This window comes from Balaenoptera musculus, chromosome 13 (genome assembly GCF_009873245.2).
Source record: "Balaenoptera musculus isolate JJ_BM4_2016_0621 chromosome 13, mBalMus1.pri.v3, whole genome shotgun sequence".
Taxonomy (NCBI): Eukaryota; Metazoa; Chordata; class Mammalia; order Artiodactyla; family Balaenopteridae; genus Balaenoptera; species Balaenoptera musculus.
In genome coordinates this window covers 60,669,062-60,693,089 of record NC_045797.1, presented here as the reverse complement: position 1 = coordinate 60,693,089, position 24,028 = coordinate 60,669,062, and the positions used below count along the sequence as shown (strand labels likewise).

The 24,028-nt window shown below is 37.0% G+C and overlaps 1 protein-coding gene across 4 annotated transcripts in view; it reads right to left on the bottom strand.

Moving 5' to 3' along the window:
* The window catches only part of STRN (striatin), a 117,220-nt gene that overhangs the window by 19,201 nt on the left and 73,991 nt on the right, over positions 1 to 24,028 (bottom strand). For 3 of the 4 annotated variants that reach the window (XM_036872834.1, XM_036872835.1, XM_036872836.1), the window contains 7 exons: positions 23,707 to 23,850; positions 19,448 to 19,584; positions 14,343 to 14,518; positions 12,417 to 12,464; positions 11,523 to 11,644; positions 8,099 to 8,266; positions 6,299 to 6,439 (listed from right to left, as the gene is read on the bottom strand). In XM_036872834.1, the coding sequence (XP_036728729.1) occupies positions 6,299 to 6,439; positions 8,099 to 8,266; positions 11,523 to 11,644; positions 12,417 to 12,464; positions 14,343 to 14,518; positions 19,448 to 19,584; positions 23,707 to 23,850 (936 nt within the window). The remainder of the gene's footprint in view (positions 1 to 6,298; positions 6,440 to 8,098; positions 8,267 to 11,522; positions 11,645 to 12,416; positions 12,465 to 14,342; positions 14,519 to 19,447; positions 19,585 to 23,706; positions 23,851 to 24,028) is intronic. The other variant, XM_036872837.1, reaches the window with a different exon arrangement.

Sequence of the window (24,028 nt, the reverse complement as noted above, 5' to 3'; positions counted from 1 at the left end):
TATAGCAGTCATTAAAATCAACATTTATGCTGAGGACGTTCAAAGAATTGACCATAATCTCTGAAGGTAATTTGAAAAATGTTCACATCCTTCTTAATTTCATATTGGCTTTTTATTTTATTACAGTAGCTTTAGGTCATATATCTAAGCATGATTTTAAATTTACAAAGAGAGGGCGGAGTCAAGACGGCGTACTAGGAGGACGCAGAATTTGCGTCTCCTCACAACTAGGGCACCTACCAGGCACTGATGGGGGACCATGGACACCTGAGGGGACGGGAGGAACCCCCAGCGACCGGGTAGGATGTGGGGCGTGGGGGGAGTGAAGGGGGAGAAGTGGAGGCGGGACAGAACTGGCACCCCTGAGGGATGGATGGGGGAGGGGAAGGGATCCCATGCCGAAGGCAGAAATTGGGGAACCATTGGGAGGGCAGAGGATCTATACAGATTGCCAACAAACACATGACAAGATGCTCAACATCACTAATCATTAGAGAAATGCAAATCAAAACTACAATGAGGTATCACCTCACACTGGTCAGAACGGCCATCATCAAAAAATCTACAGACAATAAATGCTGGAGAGGGTGTGGAGGAAAGGGAACCCTCTTGCACTGTTGGTGGGAATGTAAATCGATACAGCCACTATGGAGAACAGTATGGAGGTTCCTTAAAAAACTAAAAATAGAACTACCATACGACCCAGCAATCCCACTACTGGGCATATACCCTAAGAAAACCATAATTCAAAAAGTGTCACATACCATAATGTTCATTGCAGCTCTATTGACAATAGCCAGGACATGGAAGCAACCTAAGTGTCCATGGACAGGTGAATGGAAAAAGAAGATGTGGCACATATATACAATGGAATATTACTCAGCCATAAAAAGAAACGAAATTGAGTTATTTGTAGTGAGGTGGATGGATCTAGAGTCTGTCATACAGAGTGAAGTTAAGTCAGAAAGAGAAAAACAAATACTGTATGCTAACACATATATATGGATTCTTAAAAAAAAAACTGGTCATGAAGAACCTAGGGGCAGGACAGGAATAAAGACGCAGACCTACTAGAGAATGGACTTGAGGACACGGGGAGGGGGAAGGGTAAGCTGGGACAAAGTGAGAGAGTGGCATGGACACATATACACTACCAAATGTAAAACTGATAGCTAGTGGAAAGCAGCCGCATAGCACAGGGAGGGAGATCAGCTCGGTGCTTTGTGACCACCTAGAGGGGTGGGATAGGGAGGGTGGGAGGGAGGGAGACGCAAGAGGGAAGAGATATGGGGATATATGTATATGTATAGCTGATTCACTTTGTTATAAAGCAGAAATTAACACACCATTGTAAAGCAATTATACTCCAATAAAGATGTTAAAAAAAAAAAAGAAGATTCTGTAGAAATATATTTAATTGCATGGAAAGGTATTCTTACTGTACTAAGTGAATTAAAAAAAAATCTACAAACAATAAATTCTGGAGAGGGTGTGGAGAAAAGGGAACCCCTCTTGCACTGTTGGTGGGGATGTAAATTGATACAGCCACTATGCAGAACAGTATGGAGGTTCCTCAAAAAACTAAAAATAGAACTACCATATGACCCAGCAATCCTACTACTGGGCATATACCCTGAGAAAACCATAATTCAAAAAGAGTCATGTACCACAACGTTCATTGCAGCTCTATTTACAATAGCCAGGACATGGAAGCACCAATGGTAAAGAAGATGTGGCACATATATACAGTGGAATATTAGCCATAAAAAGAAACGAAATTGAGTTATTTGTAGTGAGGTGGATGGACCTACAGTCTGTCATACAGAGTGAAGTAAGTCGGAAAGAGAAAAACAAATACTGTATGCTAACACATATATATGGCATCTAAAAAAAAAAAATGGTTCTGAAGAACCTAGGGGCAGGACAGGAATAAAGACGCAGATGTAGAGAATGGACTTGAGCACACGGGGAGGGGGAAGGGTAAGGTGGGACGAAGTGAGAGAGTAGCAATGACATATGCACACTACCAAATGTAAAACAGATAGCTAGAGGGAAGCAGCCGCATAGCACAGGGAGATCAGCTCGGTGCTTTGTGACCACCTAGAGGGGTGGGATCGGGAGGATGGGAGGGAGACACAAGAGGGAGGAGATATGGGGATGTATGTTTACATATAGCTGATTCACTTTTTGATACAGCAGAATCTAACACACCATTGTAAAGCACTTACATTCTAATAAAGATGTTAAAAAAAATTAAAAAATACAAAAAAGAAGTTCATAGTCACTGAAAAAAAAAACAACTTTATACAGATAATATTCCTCTGGGCTCAGCCCATAATACTGCATTTCCTGTTGCCATGACATCAGTGGTCACTATTACAATCCCCAGGATTCTGTGAAGTCGAGAGCGAGAGGGAGAGAGAGAGAGAGAGAGAGCGCGTGAGAGAGAGAGCGAGAGAGAGAGCGAGAGAGAGAGCGAGAGAGAGAGAGAGAGCCAGAGAGGACAGTAGTTTTTCTTTCTTATTTCCCTTCTTTTTCCAATTCTTTCCTTCTTCTATCTCAAAGAAACACCAAAAGAAAAGTGCAAGCCAAACAGGCAAGAAAGGCAGGGGAAATCTTTGCCTTTTCTCAATATGCTGGCTCCTAAGGATGCACCAGGCTCCTTGAAGATGTGCCCTGAGTCAAGCTATCTAGACCGGACACTCTTAGTTGCCTAAGCAGAACACCTGCTTCCCTGCTTCCTCCATAACACAACCCCAACTTGGTAAATGGAATAAATGTAGCCAGAGGGCTCAAAGGAAGCTGGTCCATCCCCAGCTCCTGGGGAGGATCACAATTCCAAGTCTCTGCCAAGGATGGTTTTTTATATATGTGTGTGTGTGTGTGTGTGTGTATAGTCCCCCTTGCTGGTGATTGCTTCAGGACCTCAGGCTTGAGCCCATCATCACAGGGCTCTCTCCAATTGATCGTGACTATTCAAGGGTGGGCTGTGTCCCAAGATGTATCAGACAGACAGGAAGGAAAAACTTTAATCGTATGTTTTTCAGGGTGAGGTCGCCTCTCTTGTTGGAAATGAACAAGGGAGCAGGTTGTTCCAGGAATGCTGGCAGCCATGTTGTGACCATGGGGCAAGTTAGTCTGAGGAAAAAGCCAGCACATAAAGGAGGAAGGCAGCCAGATGAATCAGAGAAATGGAGCTGGAGCTCTGATTGTCTTGTGTCTAGAGGTCGGTGCTTAGTGCTTAGCGATGACCTAGAGGGGTGAGATAGGGAGGATGGGAGGGAGGCTCAAGAGGGAGGGGATATGAGGACACGTGTATGCATATGGCTGATTCACTTTGTTGTGCAAAAGAAACTAACATGGTATCGTGAAGCAATTATACTCCAATAAAGATCTATTAAAAAAAAAAGTATTTAGACATTTAAAAAAAATAAAAAAATAAAAATAAAATAAGCTACAAGGATATATTGTACAACATGAGGAATGCAGCTAATATTTTATAATAACTATAAATGGAGTATAACCTTTAAAAATTGTGAATGACAATACTGTACACCTATAACATATAATATTGTACAGCAGCTATTCTTTAAAAAAGTAAAATTATGAGAAATGAAAAACAGATTTATTTTATACAGGCCTATCTCATTTTATTGTGCTTTGCAGATATTGTGTTGTTTTACAAATTGAAGGTCTGTGGCAACCCTGTATTTAGCAAGTCTATTGGTTCCATTTTTTTCAATAGAATTTGTTCACTTCATGTCTATGTCACAGTTTGGTAATTCTTGCAATATTTCAAACTTTTTCGTTATTAATATTTGTTATGGTGATCTGTGGTCCCTGATCTTTGATATTACTAATGTATTTGTTTTGGGGTGCCATGAACTGCACCCATATAAGACGGTGAACTCGATAAATGTTGTGTGTGTTCTGACTGCTCCACCGACCAGCTGTAACCCCATCTCTCTCCTTCTCCTTGGGACTTCCTAGTCTCTGCGGCACAACAATATTGAAATTAGGCCAATCAGTAACCCTACAATGACCAAGTGCTCAAATGAAAGGAGGAGTTGCACACTTCTCACTTTAAATTAAAAGCCAGAAATGGTTAAGCTTAGCGAGGAAGGCATGTGGAAAGGATAAGCCAAAAGCTAGGCCTCTTGCTCCAGTTAGCCAAAAGTTGTGAATGCAAAGGAAAAGTTCTTGAAGGAAACTGAAAGTGCTATTCCAGTGAACACGTGAATGATAAGAAAGCAAAACAGTATGGAGAAAGTCTTAGTGGGCTGAATAGAAGATCAAACCAGCCACAACATTCCCTTAAGCCAAAGCCTAATCCAGAGCAAGGTCTTAACTCTCTTCAATTCTATGAAGGCTGAGAGAGGTTAGGAAGCTGCAGAAGAAAAGTTTGAAGCTAGCAGAGGTTGGTTCATGAGATTTAAGGAAAGAAGCACTGTCTCTGTAACATCAAAGTGCAAAGTGAAGCAGCAAGTGCTGATATAGAAGCTGCAGCAAGATACTTAGAAGATCTAGCTAAGATAATGAATAAAGGTGGCTACACTAAACAACAGATTTTCAGTGTAGATGAAACAGCCTTCTATTGGAAGAAGATGCCACCTAGGACTTTCATAGCTAGAGGGAAGTCATGCCTGGCTCCAAAGTCTCAAAGAACAGGCTGACTCTCTTGTTAGGTGCTGACTCTTGTTAGCTGGTGACTCGAAGGTGAAGCCAATGTTCATTTACCATTCTGAAGACCCCATGGCCCTTAAGAATTATGCTAAATCTACTCTGCCTGTGCTTTATAAAGGGGAAAACAAAGCCTGGATGACAGCATATCTGTTTACTACATGGTTTACTGAATATTACAAGCCCACTCTTGAGACCTACTGCTCAGAAAAAAAGATTCCTTTCAAAATATTACTATTCACTGACAATGCACCTGGTCACCCAAGAGCTCTAATGAAGATGTACAATGAGATTCATGTTTTTTTTCATGGCTGCTAACACAACCTCCATTCCACAGCCCATGGACCAAGGAGTAATTTCGACTTTCAAGTCTTATTATTTAAGAAATACATTTCATAAGGCTACAGCTGCCATAGCTAGTGATTTCTCTGATGGATCTGGGCAAAGCCAATTGAAAACCTTCTGGAAAGGATTTACCATTCCAGATGACATTAAGAACATTTGTGATTCATGGGAAGAGGTCAAAATGTCAACATGAACAGGAGTTTGGAATAGGTTAGTTCCAACCCTCATGGATGACTTTGAGGGGTGCAAGACTTCAGTGAAGGAAGTAACTTCAGGTGTGGTGGAAATAGCACGAGAACTAGAATTAGAAGTGGAGCCTGAAGATGTGACTGAATTGCTGCAATCTCATGATAAAACTTGAATGGATGAGGAGTTGCTTCTTATGAATGAGCAAAGAAAGTGGTTTCTTGAGATAGAATCTACCCCTGGTGAGGCTGCTGTGAAGATTGTTGAAATGACAACAAAGGATTACGTAATTACAAAAATCCTGTTGATCAAACAGCGGCAGGGTTTGAGAGGATTGAGTCCCATTTCAAGAGAAGTTCTACTGTGGGTAGAATGCTATCAAACATCAACGCATGCTACAGAGAAGTTGTTCGTGAAAGGAAGAGTCAGTCGATGCGGCAAACTTCACTGTTGTCTTATTTTAAGAAATTAGCGCAGTCACCCAACCTTCAGCAACCACCCGCTGATCAGTCAGCAGCCATCAGCATCATGGCGAGACCCTCCCCCAGCAAAAAGATTATGACTCACTGAAGGCTCAGATGGCGGTTAGCATTTTTCAGCAATAAAGCACTTTTAAATTAAGATATGTACACAGTTAACAGTCTGTAGTACAGTGTAAACATAACTCTTATATGCACTGAGAAAGCAAAAACTTCATGTGACTCACTCTGTCGCAATATTTGCTTTATTTCGAAGGTCTGAAACTGAACCCGCAAAAACTCCAAGATATGCCTGTATTCAGAATAAATATTATTGTCTTCAAATAGAATTGAAAACTAAACATTTGGTATAAAATTAAACTTGACTTCTCTTTAGAATAGCTCAAATGCTACTTCAAACTGTATAGTTATACATGTGAATAAACTTAACCTAAAGACTTAAAATCAACTGTAAATCATTATATCCTTCTAATAACTGTGTTATATGATTTTGAGGCAGAATACTTTATAATGACAAGTGTTTTTCATAGTTGACTCTAGTAGTTATAATTCTGATAACGTTTAAAAAATTGATCCAAACACAGACTACTTAAAATTGGTATACATACTTGAATCTAGGTTGGATTCTAAAGTGAGAATGCGTTGTTGTGTTTCCATGTTAAAGATGCTTGTGTATCCTTTGCTGAATGATGCTACCATATGGCTCGGGTCACTGCTCACTAGATCCACAGAGGCAGGGATTCCCAATTCTAAGAGTCAGAACATATTTGAAGAGAATGGCAGTTAGAGGGTCTACTTCACAATGTGCTTAGAATATAGCAAAACAAACGGTGGTATAAGAAGTAAATAAGGCTCAACATTAGAATAAGAATTAGCTCATAGTCATTCAGTGCAGACTTTCTTTCGTTACTTTTAGTCCTAGTCTATTTTATCATCCTTACTTGTTTACCACATCTTCTACCAGTCACTCACAGCTACTGTATTCATTGAATCCAAGCCTTTATTTAGAAATAAATGGAAAACATATGGACTACAAGTTTTTCTGCTTCCACCTCAAATCAACCTGGGGTTTAGAGGGGCATCACAGGAATTCTTCATTTTAAAAGCCCATCTCTTAATAGGAATTCTAACTCTCTAAAAGTATGGAGTTTAAGAAGTAAAAACTCAAACTTATTTATTGGTAGAGTTACGCAAATATCAAATGCAGGCAACTCATCAAAACCTAGGCACAAGTTATGGCAGCTCAAGAATAAAGAAGGTATTTTTATTTATCATCTAGAATAGGGTAAAACTTGGAACTTATTTATAAACATAAAAACATATAATTCTATGTATATGTGAATATAATCTGATTTTTAAAATCTGGTTCAAAATCTAAGTAAGCTAACAGTTCAAAAATGTGTATCTTCCAGAAGAAGGTACATTAATGGCCAATGAGCACACAAAAAAAGTGCTCAGAATAATTAGCCACCAAGGAAATACAAATTAAAATCACAATGAAATACTGCTACACACCCACCAAAATGGCTAAAATTAAATACATCCTCAACACCAAATGTTTGTAATTAAGGATGTAGAGCAACTGGAATTCTCACACATTGCAGTCAAAGGTGTAACATGGAACAACTACTTTCAAAGAAAGTTTGGCAATTTCACATAATTTTCACAATTCTAAATCTAAAGCCCAGAACTTCTATTTCCAGGTCTTTACCTGCCTGTGATTTAAAAAAAAAAAAAAAGAAAGTTCACAGCAGCTTTGTTCATAATAGGAAAAAATGGAAACAACCCAAATGTTCATCAAGAGGTAAATGATAAACACAGTGGTTTAAGGAAATACTTACTACTAAACAATAAAAATAAATTATTAACACTTATTACCACATGGATGAATCACAAGAACACTACAGTGAGAGTAAAACGTCAGATACAAAAAGAGCGCACACTGTATGATTTCATTTATGTGAAGTTTTAGAATAGACAAAACTAATTTATAATGAAAGAAATCACAACAGTGGGTACCGCTGGTTAGGAATGGGGAAGGGGGATGACTGGGAAGAACACAAAGAAACTTTAGGGCAGTGAAGGAAATGTTCTATCTTGATAGGTGCAAGAGTTTTATGTATTTGTCAAACTCATGAAAATGCACCCTTAATATCTGTTTTTTACTGTATAGAAATTATATCTCAATTTTTAAAAATTCCAAAGAGGCATGCTGTTTCACCAAATAGTATGGTTTTTAAACTTATACATACTAAGTTGGAAATTCAAGCAAATATATTTTTACTGCTTAAGAACAACCTTCAAATTAAATTTAAACAGTAAGAGTTTGTAGAATCATTTATTTATTTGTTTCTTTTTAGAATAATTTTATAAAACACTCAGTAAAATAAGGGGAAAAAAGTATGTACCTTGATTATCATTAAATACACTCAGGGCTGGAGCAGCCTCGGTTGTATTCCATAAACGGAGAGTGCCATCTGCTGAACAGGACAACAAACGCTGGTGTGCTGCGCTGTAAGCCAAACCCCAGACTGCATCGGTGTGGCCTAGGAGGGGGCCTCTTAAAACAGAAGGATCTATAAGAACAGCAAGAATGCAGGGGAAAAAGCACAAATCATAAAGGTACTTAGATTCCAAAGGAAAGTAAAATATACAAAACAAAAAGTATAAAATACACCTCCTAGTTTCTATTTTTCTTCTGAAATGTGGCAAAAACAGGCTTGGAAACATGCAAATGTAGGGTTTGAAAGGTCTAAGTTAAAATTTTAAAGTACATATATTTCTCCTTAAAAAAATTACATATTTCCTTCTCCCTCCCTTTTTTCTTTCCATTTGTCTTGATTTTTCTAAAAAGCATGTTAACATAAACCATTTGAATTTAATCTACTTTCAGAGAAACCACAACTCACATTCCCCGAGGAAGTAAACAGAGACCCTTTCCCTCTTCTGATGTCCTTCAGCACTTTGGATACACTCTTTAGGCCATTTGTGCTATGAATGGCAGTCGTTCTTGGGAGCAACAGGCCTCTGTCATCCTTAATGGACGTGAACTGAGACCTACAGGAATCCGCAAATGCTCAAACAGCAAGATGTGACACATGAATGATGTGCATGTGGGGGAGGGGCAAGGAGAAGGCGGGGGAGGGGGTTTGCTTAGCACTGTTTCCTGATAAAAGCCAAATTGGAAATTTTACTTGTTAACCCTCACTATGAGTCTATGAAGTGGTACTTTCAAGATGGCTCACAGATGTTAGATTTAAAATGTCAAAGGTGTTATCTGTCCTATATCCTCTTTTAGTCATACCATAAAATATCTATTGAAGATATACTATGTATTAGGCACTATGCTAGATGCGGGGGCCATGCAGATGATTAAGACACAGTACCATCCTTGTCTTCAAAAGACAATGTGGTAAGTACAATAATAGTGACAGACACCAGTTACCATGGAGAGTGACTGGGAGGAATGAAAGCTTCTTGGAGAGAATGACACCTAGAGTACGGATGCTGGCCAGTCAAAGGACAGAGGGAAGGCATTCCTGGCAAAGGAGGCAGCTCCTACAAAATCACAGAAGGAAAAATAGCATGCTATGTGAGGAAATTTATAAGAAAGTCAGTATTACTGGACTGTGAAATTTGAGGCAAGAAGTGGAAGAGATGAGAGTGGCTAGTTTACGGTGGGATTTCTACGACGTATTAAAGAAATTATCCTGAAAGCAATAGGGAACCACTGAAGGGTTTCCCAGGAGAAGCAGGGTGAAGTAAGTATTTAATAAGGTATCTTTGATTATAGTGTAGAAGGCAGATTGGAAAGAATCAAGATGAAGGCAAGGGGACTGTTTCAGAAGACTGGGAGAGTGAAGATGAAGACCCACACGAGGACAGTGATAAAAGGGGCAGAGCAGGAGTAAATTCAAGAAATATTTAGGGGGAGGTAATTAATAAGGTATAGACAGTAAAACGGTACAAGGAATCAAGGATAACTCTTAGGTTTCTAGTTTGGATAATTCTGGTAGTGCCACCAACTGATAAAGAATACATGGAAAGGGAATTCCCTGGCAGTCCAGTGGTTAGGACTCGGCGTTCTCACTTTGATCCCTGGTCGGGGAACTAAGATCCCGCAAGCCACGCGATGCCACCCCTGCCCTCCCAAAATATATATATATGGAGGAAGAAACAGTGCTTGTAGGGATTTATGTACAATGAGACAGCCACTTTGAGATGTTCTGTAGGTAGTCTGAAGCCTAAAGAAGAGATTTATGAGTCAATAGCATATAAAACCACAAAGTGGATTCAATCTACCAAAGAAGATGTGTGCAATGCAAAGAATGAGTTAGGGTCTGGCCTTGATAAATGTTAATATTTAAGGTGAGAAAAATAAAAGAAGTTTATGAGGGACAGGGAATAGAAACTGTCATAGAGTTAGGTGTCAAAAAAGCCTATAGTGAACAGATTTCAAAAAGGACGGAGTGGTCCACAGTTTCAGATAGCCAGTATATCCAGTAAAATAAGGATTGTAAAATACCCCTTGGATCAGCCAAATTAGGTAGATACTGATATCTTGTTATATTTAAGCGGAACAGCCAGAAGATAGAATGCAGAGGGATCATGCACAGGGAAAGGACATGGAATTAGTAACTAGTAATTGTGTTTCCTAGACAATATCACCAAAGAGACACAGGAATGAAAGAAATGAAGGAAAGAGAGACTAAACAAAAGCCAGAGAGGGAAATGGAGTCAGAAAAGGCTTCTCCTTGCCCAGGATGGGAGACACCTGAATTTACTTACATGCTGAGGGGATGGAAAGAGAACAAAGAGGGTAAAGCTTCAGATGAGAGCAAGAGAGCGCAAAAGAGAAAGAGTCAGCCAGAAACAGAGAAGAAGAATGATATTAGAGTGAAGTCTCAAAGGGAACAAGAGAATGAGGTCAAGAGCAAAGGGGAAGGGTTGGCTTGGGACAGAATGAGGTCAACCGATATCTGGTACAGGGATAAAGTAAGTAAGGAAAAGCATGAAACAGATAAATCTGTAAGAGAATTGTGGAGGGAGAGGGGGTGTTACCCTTCACAAAATATATGTTAAATGCTTATTAAATAAATGTTAGAAGAAACTTTTGGTTACTGAATTTTTTATCTTTACTTAGGTTTATTAGTAAAATTAATTAAACAATAACAAAAATAAAATATGGTTTTATGACATATTTGACACTTCATACCATTCTAGAATTTAAGGAGAATTTTAAGACGAAACCAAAATAGTTCCTAAACAGTTTTTGCAAGGGAATTTATGATAACATCTAGTGATAGATTATAATACAGTTTTTTGTTTCATGGTGCTGTTCCTAAATCTAAAGGGCACTTCTTAATTTTTTAAAGCCTTTTAAATATTTTGGTGCCATACACTTTAAAAATCATTAGCCTCTATACCCTCCAATAATTGATCAAGAAGATGATGCCATCATTCATTTTCCTTCAAAGTTATTTGTCGAATAGTGACAAAATATGATTACAGATTAGTAATAATGTATCAAGTACTGTACAGATGCCTACAATGAAGAAAACAATTGTCAATCAAGCCAGCATTTCCAATCAGTAAGACTTCTGGGGGTGGGAACTGTTTTCTTGGGAAAAATACGTTATTTTTCTCTTTTCTTTTAGCATTATGTGTATCAAATTGATTCCCAAATACAGGAGTCCTTTTTAACAAAATAAATATATGGTTCCCTTTTACCAATTTATTTTCAAAAATATCTCATTTTATCCTTATGTATGCTATGTAAAATGCATAAAAAGAAAATATTTTATTCTTTCATATCTTTGGGGAATCACATACCATAAGAGTCATAGGGATCGATGTTGGGGTTGGTGGTGTTCCAGCCCTGGATCAGTCCGTCAGTCCCGCCACTATAGCACTGCTCACCATTGCTGCTCATTACCACACAAAGCACTGGACCTCTGGGAAGGAAAATCAATTTCTATTCTCAAAAATCTATCTGATAACAGGACTTGTTAAAAGTAAGAATGCTTAATTATTCAAAAGGCTTTCTCTTTTTCTGCTTTGGATAACAAATAAAAAATTATCAAAGCATTATTCATTTTTCTTCCTCTGCTAAACCAGTGGTTGGTAAACTATGGCCTATGGACCAAATCCAACCAGTGGACTGCTTTCGTACAGTCCTCAAGCATTTATGGTTTTTACATTTTTTAAAGGGTTGTAATACAAAACCAAACTAAAAACAAGAATGTACAACATTAAATATGCAGCCAGCAAAGCCTAAAAACATTTACTAACTGGCCCTTTATTTATAAAAAGTATGCCAAACTCTGTGCTAAATCAAGTGAACAGGTACATTCCTTAAACTTAAATGGAAACAGGAAAAGCGTGCAACATGTGATCACAATAAAAAAAGTCTCAGATATTTTTAAGGAAAAAAGATCAGGATTTCTCATAGTTAAACTTAATTGCCTCAACTTCATTTTAAGAGAGATATATACATCATCTACACATCATGCAAATAAAATCTAATTTCAGCAAGGATCCCTATTTGGTAGTGATAAACTTGTCTCTAGCATTATATTATCTGCCAGTTTCTTTTACATTTACAAAAAACACTACTAAATACAAAAAATACATAACACAAATACATACGTGAAAGAAAAGAAAATATGCTAACTAGGCTGATTTACAATGATGTTGATTTAACACAAAGAAAAAGCACATACTTACTTATGAGCTCTGAATGTATAGATAGGCTCCACATCAAGAGAAGTGCTCCTAAATCAGAGAGAGGAGGACTTTAACCACTCTAAGTTTTCAGTAGTAAACAGTATGACAATGTATGTCATAAAATTGCCCCTAGAAATACCAACACTATGCTAATATACCATGCTCAACCCCAGTACACAAGAAAGCTTACTTAACACGGATCACATATATTTGTGACTTCAAGAAACAAAATTCTTGTTTAGTAACAATACCTTGTTACATCACTTTTAGCATTGCCCTAATCTATTTGACTAAAGGAAGAGAGAGCCTCACTCAGGGGAAAAAACATGGGCTTTGAAGAGATAAATTTCTGGATTCAATTTCCAATTCTGTCACTAACTGGCTAACTTTGGGCAAATTATTTAACCTTTTGGAACTCCAGATTCCTCTATGTTTAAAATAAAACAGAAAAATAGGGATAACACCAAATATTCACAGGATTAAATGAGATTCTACATGGTAAAAGAGCCTAGGACAGAACCACACACATAGTAGAATTTCAATCAAAAGTACTTTAATTTCCTTGCATTTGCATAAAGGTTAACATGCCTGTCCTTAATACTTGCAGAAACTGTCCAAATCATCAGATTATTCATTACTCAGAACACTGAGTATATGGGTACTCTACAGGGCCTAATACTGGCCATGACTGATAATGAAAACTTGATTTAAAATCGGATTGCATTGTAGTTTTTTTTATAGGCATGTGATATCTCTCCTCATTACCAAAGTTTTAAGTTCAAAGGTAAACAGGCTACTGTTACTTGCAATGTGAAGATGTTGTTACTAAGCTATCACCAGCAAAAAATTTATTTCAATATTTTTCTAAATTTTAGTCAAGAATATATGATGAGACATTCACATTCTCTGGTCCAATATGATGTCCACTGTGACTAAAGAACTTGAAAGACAAAAGGCACAATTTATAACCAAGAAATACTTCTTCTCTGCTGAAGACACCTAATCTACATGAGGATTCACTTGGTTTTAAGCAAGATCTGGTTGAGCTATCTGATGAATCAAGTATTTTATCGAGTTTATGTATGAGTCACAGCAGGAATGTCATTGATCTCTTTTAAATTGGGCAATAGATATTCTCTACCAGTAGTAAAGCTTCCATAACCTCCTCCATTTGATGTTCATTTCTACTCTTTAATAAAAGAGGTGTCCAACACTGTAGAAGGGCCCTTGCTGGCAGATGCTGGGTTCTGGACCATGTGACCCAAGGAAGAAAGGAGAGGAGTTCCAATAAGGACCCCACCAAGTGGGATCAGGACTAGCGTGGTGACTGATAAAAGGGATTTATACCAACTCATGTCTGTCCATGCTTAGAGAGGAACCAAGAGCCCAAGGCAAGTATTAGCGGTTAAGTGAGAGCAACAACAGTGTCTTTCAGTCTAGACATTTTGGTCAAGGTCAAAAGAAAAGACCAAAGAGAGGTTCTCACCTCTCCCTGTCCCCCCATCCCCCATCAGCCTTCCCTCCCTCCCACTCCATAAGTCCAAACCTAGTAAACAACAGGACAAGCTTGGGGTGCGGGTTTGATGATTTTAAACATGCACATACCTGTTTACAACACCAGCAGAAACCTTCAGTGCAGATAAAGAGCTCCCCAAATGTGATAGTTATTTAAAACACTGTATAAAGATTACAATCAGCATTCACAAACCATCAGATAATACCATTTCTCCCTAAGGGTCAGTTTTCCAACCTAAATTAGCTTGTGAGTATGAAGGGAAAAACACCCTAAATTATGTGACATGGTAAAGAAGAAAGAATTAGAAGAGATATTTGGGGAACTTAACAGCAAATAATAAAGTAAGCATTTTTCTTCTGAAAAACTATTAATTAAAATATTTAAATACAGTTAAAGGAGAATATTCTCACTTTTTGGCTGGGGCTGTTTTCTGCAAATTCCACATTTTTAACGTGTGATCCTCTGATGCTGTTATCAAAACAGGCTCAATGGGGTGGAAAGCAAGGGCTCTAATGCCATCAAAGTGACTTCTTAATGTAAACTTAGGGTTCCATGTCTTCCTCAATGCATCTTTATTGTTTGCTATCTATTAAAGAAACAAAAGAAAAATACCAATACATTTAGTTCAGGATAGGAAAAAAACTATATTTCAACATTAATTCTTACTGATTTGTCATCAAACCATCACATTTTGCAACTTTCAAAACATACAATTTTTAAACATAAATAACCAAATCAATAGGCAAAATTAGCAATATGTTAACAATGGTTTTCTCTGAAGAAATATGAACGCTATAATAAGAAAATAGGCAACATAATTCAATACAGAAAGAGGATCAAATAACTTAATAACATAAAATAGATCTTCACTAAGATGATTTTTTAAAAAGACAAGTAATTTAAACCTAATTATAGAATAGAAACTAATTTTGGGTAAGAGTTGAAAAACTAAGTTATCTTTAAACTTGTTAACATTACAGAATATGATGATACTTTTGAAATTTTCAATGCTTTCTGACAAGAGTTAAATTTTCTTCAAATTGGTAACAAAGTTTATAAACCAGAAACATAAAATGTTAAAACTGGAAGAGACAATCAGATGTTACAAAAAAAGATTCCACTGGTAAAATAAATACATTATTATGTTCCTTTTCTCCACAGAATCTCCATCTCAACAACTGAAAAAAATGCACTGTTTTTTCATTCCAAGTAATAGGAAAGCCAAAGAGGTTAGTATTTGACTTTACACAAGCACCATGTATGAACTCTTCACACTCCAAGGCTAACAATCATGCTAGGTTTAAGCAAGAGTGGGGCAAGTAATGGTAACACACTGGAGAAATGTTAACCATACTTACAATGACAAAAATCATCAATGATACTAACAATAGCTGCTATTTTGAGCATTATTCATTATTTTGTACATTATTCCAAAAGGCTTAACATGCATTAACTCAGTTAATCCTCACAACAACTCTATGAAGTAGGAATTAACATTATCCCCACTTTACAGACTAGGCATGTTAGGGAAAGAGAAGTTAAGTGACTTGCCGTCTAGTAAATGGAGGAGTCAGGATTCAAAATCAATCAGTCTGGCTTCAGAGACTACGTATTAATATAAACTATACTTCAGAGCCCAGAAGTTTAGAAATCTGCAGAAAAATCTGGACAGGACATGTTACAACTGGGGCAATAAGTGAAGACAAAACACACTATGCAAGGAACTACTCTCAGTGGAGCTGGTTATCTTTGGGGCAAGCGGGGTTGCGGGGGGAGGTGAAGAAGACAAGGGCAACTGAACTGACTCCTGCCCACTCTTATTAAAGAGCTAAAAGGTTTTCATATGTAAGAGCACTTAGATTCCTTCCGAGCATCTTAATGTGGTAGGCAGCCACTAACGTAGTTCCCAATCAGCCCACTTATTTTTACCTTTGGGTAGTCGCCTTCCACATTACAGGGCTGCCCTGTATGACTAACAGCATAGTGTAGAAGTTGGAACAAATTACTTCCAAAATTAGGTTATAAAACCTTCCATCTTGAGTGTTCCTGCTCTCTATCTTTTCAGGTGCACTCACACTGGAGAAGCCAGCTGCTCTGCTGAGGATCCCACAGAGAGGTTCACGTGGTGAGGAACGCGTCTCCAGCCAACAGCCAGCAAGAAACCAAGGCCTTCTAACAACTACGTGAGCGAGCTTGGAAGTAGATTTTCCCCAAGTCAAGTCTGTGTAAGACTGCAGCCCTTGCCAACGTCGTGACTACAGCTACACGAACAACCAGAACTACACAGCTAAGCTGCCCCCAGACTGCTGACCCACAGAAACTATGAGATATAAATGTTTATTGTTTTAAGCTGTTAAGCATGGTGCAAGTTGTTACATAGCAACAGACTGCTAATATGCTTAGTAAAACTAGGAACTACTTTTAGAAACAAACACTAAGTTTTCTAACAATTAAGAGCTATGAAAAAGGAATGAGCTTTCTCTAGAGAGAGGACTGAGTTCTATCATGTATTAGACAAATTCTTTGTGGAGTTAGTGCAGAAGGAACAAAAGCATCTAATGGGAAGTTCTGCTTCTGGCCATGATGGACTAGATCATTAGGACCAACTGTGTACTGAGGACAGGTAGAAAAGCAGAGCTAAAAATAAAAAATGAAGATCCACCAAAATAGTGTGAAAAAACCCAGGATCCAGGGGAAGACAGAGGCCTAAGGAAGCGAGCCTGATATCTGGAGCTGTTTTCCCCGGAGGGTGTTTACTGATTCCAGAGGAGGTGGCTGAGAGGTTGAGTGGTGCTTCTGACAGCTTTGCCATGCAGGGGGATATAAATTGGTGTCCAGGGCCTGCCAAGACAGTAGGGCTTAGCAGACCACCTTGCTTTAGGTTTTAATTTCAAGGGCCTGTATCCTACACATAAGAGTGAACTGGAAGAACACCAGCCCTTACAAAGACCATAGATCAGCTTTAGATCATCTCAAAAATTGAAAATGCAGTCAGGTGATCCAGATTTCTAGTGGCTGCAGACATCTGAGAGAAGAAAATTAAAATATACTCTCTGGGGGAAGATAAACTTAGGCCTGAAGTTATTTCTACAGACAATTTTTCAAATACAGTTATCTGGGCATAGTAAAAAATAACTGTACCCATATGAGATAACACAGCATAAATGAAAACAAGCAGAAACAACACATAATAGTAACAGAACTACTGAGTCTCTGATTCAAACTTTAAAATAATCATGCTTACTATGTTCAAGAAGATAAAAGACAAGATTGAAAATTTTGGAAGAAATCTGTAAACCATTTTAAAAAAGTAATTCTAGAAGCAAAAAATATAAGACTAGATGAGTTCAATTGCAGATTACACATAACTGAAGAGAGAATTAGCTAACCAGAAGATGAGTTATTTAAAAAATCTAGACTGAAGTACAGAAAAACAAAAGATGGAAAATACAGAAGAAAGGGGATCGGAGAGAATATAAAAAGGGGATCTAACAATATAACTAGAGTTCTAGAAGGAGGGGAGGAGGGGGAGGAGGGAGAGAGGGAGAGAGGGAAAGAGGGAGGGAGCGAGGGAGGGAGGGAGGGAGGTGTAAAAGCAGTATCTGAAGAGAAATGGCTGAGACCTTCACAAAACTGATGGAAACATATTAAGCCAAGAAGCTCTAAGAATTTCAAGGAGGTTTAATAAAAAGAAAATTAAACCTTAGCTGACAATCAAGGCAGAGAGAAATACCAGTCACGGAAAAAAATCAGATTACCACTGAATAACCAAAAATAGAAATGACAGTTGACTTTAGCAGAAAACAACAACAAAATATAATGAAACAATATATTTAAAGCACTAAAAAAATTTCTGCCAAGTGAAATTCAAAATCAGAGATAATAGTTAACCTACTCAGGCAAAAAAAGACAATTAAAGACAAGTTAAGAAAATCAGAAACTAAGAGAACTGGGCACCAGTAGATCTTCACTAAAGAGAAATATTGTGTTCTTAGAGTAAAAGAAAAGTGATCCCAGATGGACAGTCAGATATGCAGGGGAGAATGGAAAAAAGCAAAATAAATAATTTAAATGGGTAATTCTAACTGACTATTGAGTGTACAAAACAGAAGCTTGTCGGACATAAATGTATACAGAAATAAAATATATAACAAGAGTGACATATACACAGGGTGAGAGTTTTTTAAATAAAGTGTTCTAAAGATCTTTGCATGTAAAATTTTGATAAGGATGTGTGTGGTAATCTCTAATTTAAAAAGTAATGAAAGAGTGCATAAACTCCAAATAATGGGGAGGGGTGAATAATAAAAAATAATCAACCCCAACTCAGGCAAAAATAGGAGAAAAACAAACACAGCACAGGTGGCACAAATAGATGGCAGGATTAAATCCAAATTAAGGATTATATCCTTAACTATTTTAAAAAGAAATGGACTAAATGTTTTCTAATTAAAAAAGGTTGTCAAAGGTTAAAAAACAAAAGCCAACTAAATGGTGTTTTTAAAAGACATATAAAATATAAGGATATAAAAACATTGAAAACAGAAATTTCTTTTTTTTTTCAAAATCTGTATCGCATATGTGGAGAATGGAGTGCAAGGGGCCGTTTATATTAGGTTATTGTAGTAGTTCCAGGTGAAGAAAAAATGGACTAGAAGGGGAGGTAAAAAGACGTACTATATGGATTTCAGTTGTTTTTGGAGGTAAAACCCAAAAGACTTACTAAAGGACTTAGCATAGAGGGAGAGAGTTTTTGATTTGCAGGAAGGAGTGAGTGGCGAGGGTTCCTCTTCTGAGTACTTCCAAGGTTCACTTAGGGATCCATCCTACATCCTCCATGTGGCAGGAGCTACATTGTATTCCCCAACAAAGATAATGAATATCAAAGTGAGAGGATTTTAATGAAGAGATAAGATAGGCTGTGACTACTTTATGAAATAAGCAACTGTTTTTCTGATAATTGATTATGATGAACAATTATAAAACAACTGTATTTGAGATTAAGTAAATGCATGCATGCATAAAGGTGTAAAGATTCCAGTTTTGGTCCAAATCACTGACAGGTCAGCCTTAACATCTGGAAAGCATCCTGTACACACCCTTGCCTAACAACAGCTAAAACTACTTCTCAGCAGGATACTGATGATGTATTAAAGAAGCAAGACAAATGTTGCCTTTAGGCAAGCATGAATTTCAACTAATCACTGGTGCCCTAAAACATAAGACAAAATCCAGATTTGGTGATAGAAAAGGGAATTCTTTCCCTTATCTAAAACCAATAAATAAGCTATACTAATTTATGAATTTAGGTAAAGCCCATAATTTTAGTCACTGCATGATGTGAAAAGTATTATTGTTTATTTTTATAATATATTCAGATTTTCAAAGTTTGTGATTAAAACTGAACCAAATTCTACACTTGTGAAGAAGTCTTACCATCGTCACTTTTTCTATAAAATTAACTTTTTATTTTTAAAAAATAAATAAAAACAAGAAAACTAAAACTACTACTTACATCATAAGTTAATGAGTCTGCTTCATTGGCCACTGTAAGGCCTGCCAATTCTCCAAGTCCCAGTTCACTTTCAAGGGCTTCATCTGCTCCCATGATGAATGACTTCCCAGAAGAAGGAGGAAACGTCAATGCTTCCACTGAAGGGGGAAGACAAAAGAAACATTAAAAAAAACCATGTAAATAGTCAACAATTAGTCTCATAAGGGCATGTCTACATTTGATTATTTTTAAATGCTTTTAAACACAATAAAATTTAGTGAGCAGAAAATCCTGAAGAACTGCTTACTTTTTTTTTTATGTCTTAACCATATAAAGTTATCATCTAAGAAAAGTACAAAAAAAAAAAAAGTACAACATGAAACAAATCCATTGTCCTTTCTTTTTCACTATAGAGAAAAATGTATAAATGTATAAAAGAAAGGTTTTCCTCATTTGATATTTCATGCTAATTACCCAATTGATTTCTATCAATTATTAAAACATGTACAACAAGTGATTCTGAATACTGCTGGCTGCATTCAAAGTAAAATTGGTTAATTCTATAACCTGAAGTAATATGGAAAATTTCAAATGAAAATGGTCATAATTGTAAAATGTGCCCATGTAAGGCAAAACTAGTATGTGTTGTTAGAACTCAGGATTACCTCTGGAGAAGAGGGAAGGGCTAGTGTTTGAAGGAAGCACCATCAGGACTTCTAGGTCCGGGTAATGTTCTGCTTCTTTACCTAGGCATTGGTGACATGGTTGGTTTCGCTTTGATATAATTCACTGAGTTGCACCCTCAGGACTTCAGCAGTTTACTGTAGGTATGTTATATTTCATTTAAAAAGATTTATTTCAAAGAAGTTTTTTAAAAGTGTCCATTTGAACACTTTTTATAAATGCAAATTACTCTGACAAGCCATCAGAGATAGTTCTCTAAATAGTTTTCTAGAGGTGGTTACTTTACTGATGACAAACATTTATGAATTGATTAGATGAATTTAGTAGTTTAAACTCTGGCTGCTAAAGAAGTAAATTAACTTTTTTTTTGAAAGAAACAAGTCAATTTTATTAATCAGTATATGCAGAAAATAGATTTACAAGGTGTTTTTCAGTTTTACATTCAATCATATAATTTTAGATTCAATCATAAATACTTGTTGAAGAAATGAAAGAACAGTTACGTGCTTTTAAAAATAGTAGTGGCAGGAACTCTACTCAAAATCCTTATAAGAACAAAGTAGAGTATAAATTAATAAGACATTTTCAAATCACCATGTGATAAAGCTGCAATAATAAAAATGGGTTTTACCCAAACATACCATATATCCTATGACGGGTTCAAACAACTCTAAACATTTACTAATAAAGAGTGGGAATTATTTAATTTAGAGCAGCAATTTTTATGCCAAAATTTCAACCAAATGATTCATGTGAGACTATGAGGCTAGGTCTTCAGCCAGGTGATTTTTTGTTTGTTTTGCTTTCATGTCTAATATTGCCTGATAACTTTGTTCAGGTGCGAAATAAAAATGGCTCTTCCAAAAAAAAAAAGAAACTAAGATTTGTGGGATTTGGCCATACACATTGTGTGGGCTAATTTAACTAATGTTCTAGGAATGGCCAAGTAAAACCTGAAAACAAAGGAAGGCAACAACTGCTTCTACACACACCAGTGGCTAAGCCAGCAGACCTGAGGCCCAAAGAGAGAGAGCACCAATGGGCATAACTGTCGTTGATTGATCTCTAAGAGACCTTAGAACTTTCAACTATAGGTCACATTTCTATCTGGTAACTAAACATTACTGACTCTTATCAGCTTTTACAAAATGATTTAACTATGCCTCTTAAGTGTGGCACTGCCTTCTGAATCATTATGATAAAAATAAAGTAATAAACTTATACAGCACACACAAGCTATGGAAACTTTTTCTGAAACTGGACTGGAGACCAAGAAGCATCAGTCACAGGCAATGAAATCTACAACATATTTCTTAAGTGCCTTTTCTATTTCTGAAAATCCTGCACTGAGGGGGAAGACTTAGGACCAATCCTATGGATCATAAGTTAGATATTCAATGCTTCAGTTCTAAGATTCTTAACATTTTTTTTTTCCTATCAAGGGTACTTTCTTTGCTTTATATCATCCTTTTTTGTACATGTGTCATTTAGTACGTATTCTGCCTCTATTATTAGAATTCTGCAAGATGAAATCTCTGATAAAACTCTTTTGGAGTTATTAGAATAAGAGAAAAACTAACTTGTCTTCTTATCTAGACCTGACCTTAGAATAAATGAAAGTGATTAAAATTCTCACATCTATAAGTGTCAACTGAATGAATATCCTAGTGAACAGCAAACATACCTATTGAGGCCTATGACTTCACATCTTAATTCAAAAGACACATGTCTACATCAAATAAATTGTTCACCTAGAATATAAAGGCGTAACATGTGGTTTTTCATTATTTAACGTATGGAAATGAATTCCCAGTATACTGTAATTAACTCTAACAAATAACTAACCATGTAATGGTCAAACAGTTCACTGAAAAAGTATTCCAAACATGAAACTCTATTCATCAAGGTCCTGTCAGTTTATGTCTCTCTAAAACATAGCTGAATTTAAAGCCAAGAAAGAATAAAACATATGATTTTTCTGTGGCTTTTTCCCAGGTTGTTTTGTTCATTAAATAATAATGTGAAGAGGCATATCCACTGCAAATAATTACAATACTTAAATTCAAGGAAATTTTAAAAAATAAAATTTGAAATATATTCATTAATCATTAAGATTACTTTCATGTCATTCTAGACTTTCAGCTAATGTAAATATATATATTTTAAAATCAATTTACACATATACATTTATAAATAGATATATCAGAAATTAAAAGACAGAAAACTGTATTTATATACCATAAGACTGTACTGTAAAAAACTGGGAGCAACCTAAATATCCAAAAGGGGCGGACTTCCCTGGTGGCGCAGTGGTTAAGAATCCACTTGCTAATGCATGGGACATGGGTTCGAGCCCTGGTCCGGGAGGATCCCACATGCTGTGGAGCAACTAAGCCCGTACGCCACAACTACTGAGCCTGCGCTCTGGAGCCCGCGAGCCACAACTGCTGAGCCCACATGCTGCAACTGCTGAGCCCGTGCGCCTAGAGCCCATGCTCCGCAACAAGAGAAGCCACCGCAATGAGAAGCCTGCGCACCACAGTGAAGAGTAGCCCCCGCTCGCCACAACTAGAGAAAGCCTGTGCACAGCAACAAAGACCCAATGCAGCCAAAAATAAATAAATAAATAAATATATATATATATATATATTAAAAAGGGGGGGCTTCCCTGGTGGCGCAGTGGTTGAGAATCTGCCTGCCAATGCAGGGGACACGGGTTCGAGCCCTGGTCTGGGAAGGTCCCACATGCCGCGGAGCAACTGGGCCCGTGAGCCACAACTACTGAGCCTGCGCGTCTGGAGCCTGTGCTCCGCAACAAGAGAGGCCGCGATAGTGAGAGGCCCGCGCACCGCGATGAAGAGTGGTCCCCGCTTGCCGCAACTAGAGAAAAGCCCTCGCACAAAAACAAAGACCCAACACAGCCATAAATAAATAAATAAATAAACAATTTAAAAAAAAAAAAAAAAAAAAGGGGGGAATGGTTAAGAATAAAGTCTAAAATAGAATAATCTTAAAATTACAATTATGAAGATTTTTATGATTTCATATAAATAAATAAAATCGAATTATTCTACATGGTGACTCTAACTCTGCAAAAAGTATATGCACATAGACAAGGACTGAAAGAGAACAAGGAAAAACAGAAAGTAGAAAATGTGACTAGACCTTCAGGTGTCTTTTTTCCCTTTTTCATTTGTGAATGATAAATTGCTTAAATATTTAAAAATATTTACGTGAGTCTCAAAGTAAACATTTACTATTTATAGTAATAATAATTTAAAGTAATTTTCTCATTGTTGGAATGGTATAATTAGAACTACCTGTGTACACACCAAATACATGGCTTCTGTGGAGCTAGGGGATGTTCTAAACTATAATTTAGAGTTGATTTTTAAGTTTATGCATCCTTTTTCAAATCTTAGAGATTACAGTTGGAATTAAACCCCTTTGAATATAAGAAAGCCTACATATGGGGAGTACTACGTAGTTCAAACATTTGTAGAATAAAATTCTTCTCTTAGAGAGCCCTTTCTAATAACTTAATTTATATAAGTACATCCAAGTGCTTTTTGTGCTCTAGTGTCTAAAATACTTGCCTTCATCTGCCCTATTTATTTCATGTTCAGGAAGCCTGGAGCTGCTGGGTCTGGAAGGTGAACCCACAGATGGCTGCAATGAGGGAAGTTCATCAACATCTCTCAAATTAGCAAGCATATCTTGCAGTTTTGACCTATTGGGCCCTAGCCCCCAAAAAGGGAGGGAGAGAACAAAAAAGAGGAAATAGAATTATCCAACTGCATCAAAATGGAGTCATAAACCTTACTCACATCTGCCAACATTCACCTTTAAAACTACCGTACTATACTATATTAAAAAGTAATTATTTTCTAAGTTTTCAAATTATTTTAAAAGTTTATT